This window comes from Pistacia vera, unplaced genomic scaffold (assembly GCF_008641045.1).
Source record: "Pistacia vera cultivar Batoury unplaced genomic scaffold, PisVer_v2 Contig180, whole genome shotgun sequence".
Lineage (NCBI taxonomy): Eukaryota > Viridiplantae > Streptophyta > Magnoliopsida > Sapindales > Anacardiaceae > Pistacia > Pistacia vera.
This window is the reverse complement of record NW_022195899.1, coordinates 782,638-787,886: the sequence shown is the minus strand read 5'-3', so window position 1 is coordinate 787,886 and position 5,249 is coordinate 782,638. Positions and strand designations below refer to the sequence as shown.

Sequence of the window (5,249 nt, the reverse complement as noted above, 5' to 3'; positions counted from 1 at the left end):
TGTCAATTAAGAACAAGAAACCAAATTTTAAAAAGACTCACTGGTCAAGCATCCAATAAATGCGTCTTTGAAAATTGTCATTATCTTGTCCATGGACATAGAAGCACCGCAACATCTTAACATTTCCAACCTGAAAGAATACACACTTGTTAATATACTTAGTTGACAACACTGAATATAAAATTTACAAATCTGTGTTCTTATACATATTAAATCAATAATAGTACTTTGAGAATCCTATTCGCTTCCTGCACAGTCTTTCCATTCTTTTTCTTAGTCCAGTTATGGCCATCTTTTTTAAAGTCTCTCATCATGTGCCTCTTTATTGCAAAGAATGAACCACCTGAAATTAGAAACCAATATGCATAATTATAAGTTGATAAAACAAAATCTAAAAACAAACAATTAAGATGTTCAATTCATCTTACTTGGAGGCCTTTCTTGTCGTTCAGTGATAACTATATCATGCCGTTCATACTTGGCAAACATATCATGTATTTCAGCTGCATTAAACCAGCGGTGTTGCGCTTCTTTCCGTAATTCTTCAAGACCTGCATCATTCCAATTAGGGGTGGAAAAGCTGGTTAACGAACCGGTTTGGTCACTTTCCAAACCAGTCCGGAAAACCAGTTCAAGCAGAAATCCAAACCGAGACTGAACAGATTTGTGCTTGAACCGGTTTTAAACCGAACCAAATTACCAGCTCGGAAAGCCGATTTTAGATATAAAAAAAAAAAAAAAATTAGCTCCTAATGTTTCCCTTCTTCAAATTTTTTTTTATTTTTTTATTTTTTTAAGATAGAACCTTATTTGTATGAATAAAGAATCTCAAACGGTTCAATAATGCAAAGGGTTCCTGAAGAAACAGGCCTTCATAGTATAAACTCTGTTCGTAATAGTGCAATGAGCTTCCTCTGTTTTCAGAGCTCGATGTGGATGTAGCCTTTCCAATTCTTGAAAAAGTGAACCACAGTAAAATCCCCGTGTTGATTCTTTGTGTGTGTGTGTGATTAATTAGTTGCATTTTAGGTTAATTCGCATAACAAATCTCAATTGCATAATAATGGAACATGGGACTCAAATCTTTAATTAATGCTTTTCTTCAATTAATTTAATTTAAATAAATACATATTATTTTCATGCAAGTAGATAACATAAATTAATCTTGTCTTGTTTTGTTTGTAAGAGTTAACTAGCCTTCTTTGAGAGCGTATAATCAATCTAATTAAGTATATATAAATCAAAAGCTATTAATTAATATCACAATACATAAATTAAATTAATCAACCACGGATCAATAAAGCTTCACAATTATTGCCTTTCAACGACAAGAAAAGCCTATATAATATTTGTTTACTCTAAAACAGTGTTTTAAAATCCGACCCAGCCGATCAAACCGAAACCTAGAGCCTTCACTATGTCGAGGTTACAACTTTTCCTATTAATTAAAAACCCTAGAAATTAGGACATCAATCCATGAACAATTGAACGCTAGAGTGTTAGGGGTTTTAAGAGAAATGGCCGATGAGTTCAATGTTGGCAACGACAACGATTTTCGATGAATGAATCCTTAGAAATCGCAAAACAATATTATTGAAAAAAGCTCAATGTCGTCGACAATTGGGAAGGCTAAGAAGGAAATGATAAGATGGGTTTTGATCAGGAGGCTAAAAAGAGTGTTTTCGTAATGACGGGGAGTGTTGTCAAAAAACAAGCCCTATTTGCTGACAATGGCTTGAAGAGTTATTCTCTCTCTTTTAAAAATATTTCCCCAAAAATCAATTAAATTTTAACCGATTAAGTACTTAATTGTGGAGGGCTGGGCTGGCCCAATGCTAACTCTTCTCTCTTGGGGCAATTTTTTATTTGCATAATAATTATTTTTATGTTTTTGTTACTTTGATTGGGTGCGGTAGATTAATTATTGAAAACTCGCTTGACTTGTATTAAACAAATTTAATCCAAATCCTAAACGGTAATGGTGTTGTTGATTTTGAGTTTTGACCCAATCATGCTTAAAATATTCCACAGTGTCGATTAATTGTTTAAATAAATACTCCCTATCTCTTTCTCTATTTTGGAACTGTCTCATTCATACATATTACTCGTGAATTCAGATTCTGAAGAATAAATAACATAAGTAAATCTTGTCTTGTTTCTGCTATAACATAACCCAAAGCCAAAACATTTACTTCAAGTTCATACATTATCAAACAAATCACGACCCTCAATTGTGCAGCCGTCAACACACCTGCTTAATTGGCTTTTGCCGCTGGACATCAAGAAATTGGTCATTATCTTGAAGATAAAAGTAGTAGAGCACGCAGCGGTGCCAGCAGCCATGGAACTTTTCTTGGATGAGTAAACTTAGATAAACTATAAACAGGTCCCGTAAACCCCTTTTTTTTTTATAAGAATTATATTTTTGTTTGGTTGTAACCACTGAATTATAGATCTTGTGATAATTTGCTGTGCTATGAAAGATGAGTGTAAAATCATTATTGACAAGTTTTTACTTTCTTCCGATCCTTCTGTCTTATTGTTTATGTTCCACCATCAAATATAGGAGACTCCTAAGTTTCAGAATGAAACAATTACACCCTCATGGTTTCGGGATAAAATAGTTATACCATTATTATTAGTACCATGATTAATCACCAATAGACCCTTATTTTATCTTTTCTCCTACAACAACAAAAAATCAAAAAAAAACTAACAGGTGGCATTTGTCGTATAATCTAATTATGCATATTAACTGCTTTAAAAATATTATAGTTTGTCACTTGGATCGTCTCCAAAATTAGTTGCAAGATTTTGTACTTAAAGATCGTTTTACAAAATTAAGTGAATGTAACAGTCAGTTGGAAAATAAACTTTTTAGAAAATTTACTTAAGAAAGGAAGTATAGTTAATATGTTATAGCTGGTAAATTTTCGTTCAAAAGTATGATCTTATCACCAGCAATGGGAAGTCCAGGATTTAATTCCAAAAACATAATCCCATAAATCTTATAGAATAAAACTTTTAATGGATTGAATTAGAGATAAAACAATAAGCATACAAGCTCTATCATTAATTTTTTACCTGCCACTCCATAGTCGGTCGGAAAATCACATGAGATCTATTAAAGACATCCGATAGGTCCTTTTTCTCTCGTTCACATCTTGTCCAATTTCTCTGATAATTTCAGGGGGAAAAAAAAGTTATATTCAAAATATGGTCTGTGTGGAGGAGTTTGCAAGGATCATAGGGCATGAGTTTAGATATAGCCTACTGACAGAAAACACCACAATTAATAGCATCAACATTTGAGGGCTATGGCTTATGTTACTTTCTTTCTTTTCTCATCCTTTAGTTTACCCATTAAATGAAAACAATTGGATAACATAACTTATAAAGAAGTACAATTGTAAGCAGGGGAAGGGTAAATTCTTCATAAAGTTTACAGATGACAGACTGAACAATAAACATACAAAGAGATAATAGGACAACTAACCTTTACTTCAAGGTAGTGAGAAAAGAGCGATGTCTAAAGGTTCCCTGCAATAGTAGTCAGGGAGCAAATATACATATAAATCAACAACTGCTAATGTCAATTAAGAACAAGAAACCAAATTTAAAAAGACTCACTGGTCAAGCATCCAATAAATGCGTCTTTGAAAATTGCCATTATCTTGTCCATGGACATAGACGCACTGCAACATCTCAACATTTCCAACCTGAAAGAATACACATTTTAATATACTTAGTTGAAAACTGAATATAAAATTTACGAATCTGAGTTCTTATACATATTAAATCAATAATAGTACTTTGAGCCTCTCATACGATGCCTGCACAAGCTTTCCATCCTTTTTCTTAGTCCAGTTATGGCCACTTTTTTAAAGTCTCTCATCATGTGCTTCTTTATTGCAAAGAATGAACCACCTGAAATTAGAAACCAATATGCATAATTATAAGTTGATAAAACAAAATCTAAAAACAAAAAATTAAGATGTTCAATTCATCTTACTTGGAGGCCTTTCTTGTCGTTCAGTGATAACCATATCATGCCACTACTTGGTAAACATATCATGAATTTCAGCTGTATTAACCAGCGGTGTTGCGCTTCTTTCCGTAATTCTTCAAGACCTGCATCATTCCAATTAGGGGTGGAAAAACCGGTTAAGGTTTGGACCGGAAAACCAGTTCAAGCAGAATCCGAACCGAAACTGAACAGATTGTGCTTGCAACGGTTTAAACCGAACCAAATTACAGCTCGGAAAACCCATTTTAGATAAAAAAATTAGCTCCTAATGTTTCCCTTCAAAATTTTTTTTTTTTTTTACGATAGAACCTTATTTGTATGAATAAAGAATCTCAAACGGTCCAATAATGCAAAGGGTTCCTGAAGAAACAGGCCTTCATAGTTACATCCCTTTACTCATCTAGACAAATTCATTAAAAGAAAAAACACCTGAAACAATCAAAATTTCCTTTGTCCATCCCTGAAATTGAGCTACAGAAGAAATTGAAAACTAAATAGGCTCCAAAATCAAATTATTCTTAATGAACAGTTAACTAACTCAAAGTAAATGCGAATCTCAACAACAATAAGAGCTCTAACACTGAACAAAACTCAAGCAAAAAGCTCCAAAATCCCATGTTAAAAGACATATGAAAGTGAAAATAAAGTTAAAAAGAAGAACGAAGAGACAGAGAAGGATAAGTTTACCTTCAGCAGAATCTCCTGGTAGATGCTCGAGCTTGATTTGACAAGTACTGTTCAATGTTGAGAAAGAAGAATGAGAAGGAGAAAGTTTTGAAATTTTTGAAAGTGTAAATGGGTTTGATTTAAAAGAAGGAATGAAAAGTGAAGAAGAGTGGAGAAGATGATTTAAAGAGAAGCGAATACGTGAAGCCATGAGATGTTTATGTTTCTTCACAGTTGAACTGGATTTTTTTCTCAGGTTTGTTGTTTCTTCACAGTCGGCACTCGGCAGCAGCAAATATGAAAATTAGGTGTTAGGGTAAAATGGAGTAAACCCTAAACCCTAAATCACAGATCTGGTTTATAAATTCCAATTCTATCCTTAAATTAAAATGAAATCATTTAAGGCAATGGTTAAAGGGTAAAGTGATCATTTAAATTATATTGGCACTATAAATTTTTTATTTAATTTAATTGTCACATCCCACGTCAAAGGAGAACCTGCAATTCTACGTATAAGATTTGTGTTTTTTCAAACCCAATAAATATGTTTTGAATT

The 5,249-nt window shown here is 33.0% G+C and overlaps 1 protein-coding gene across 4 annotated transcripts; it reads right to left on the bottom strand.

Annotated features, from left to right (window-relative positions):
- LOC116126585 (calmodulin-binding transcription activator 2-like) lies at positions 1-5,043 on the bottom strand. Of its 4 annotated transcripts, none has more exons than XR_004127504.1 (7): positions 4,715-5,043; positions 4,013-4,131; positions 3,813-3,927; positions 3,631-3,719; positions 3,497-3,540; positions 3,085-3,177; positions 2,088-2,272 (listed from the first exon to the last, which is right to left on the bottom strand). XR_004127504.1 is itself a non-coding variant. In XM_031412264.1 (4 exons), exons 1-4 carry the CDS (start codon positions 4,902-4,904, stop codon positions 38-40), a joined length of 522 nt encoding a protein of 173 aa, XP_031268124.1. In that variant the 5' UTR covers positions 4,905-5,040; the 3' UTR covers positions 1-37. The 4 variants fall into 4 exon arrangements, 1 of the variants encoding a protein (XP_031268124.1); XR_004127505.1 differs by lacking the exon at positions 2,088-2,272 and adding an exon at positions 2,386-2,573; XR_004127503.1 differs by lacking the exon at positions 2,088-2,272 and having other exon boundaries at positions 2,580-3,177; positions 4,715-5,042.
- Between the last annotated feature and the right edge of the window lie 206 nt (positions 5,044-5,249).

What these genes read in the sequence shown, in the direction of transcription:
- LOC116126585 (XM_031412264.1), bottom strand. Translation starts at nt 4,904, where the DNA reads ATGGCTTCACGTATTCGCTTCTCTTTAAATCATCTTCTCCACTCTTCT. An exon ending in ACCAGGAGATTCTGCTGAAG is followed by an intron (nt 552 to 4,714) that starts GTAAACTTATCC and finishes GGAATGATGCAG; the next exon opens with GTCTTGAAGAATTACGGAAA. An exon ending in AAGCGAATAGGATTCTCAAA is followed by an intron (nt 131 to 227) that starts GTACTATTATTG and finishes GTATTCTTTCAG; the next exon opens with GTTGGAAATGTTAAGATGTT.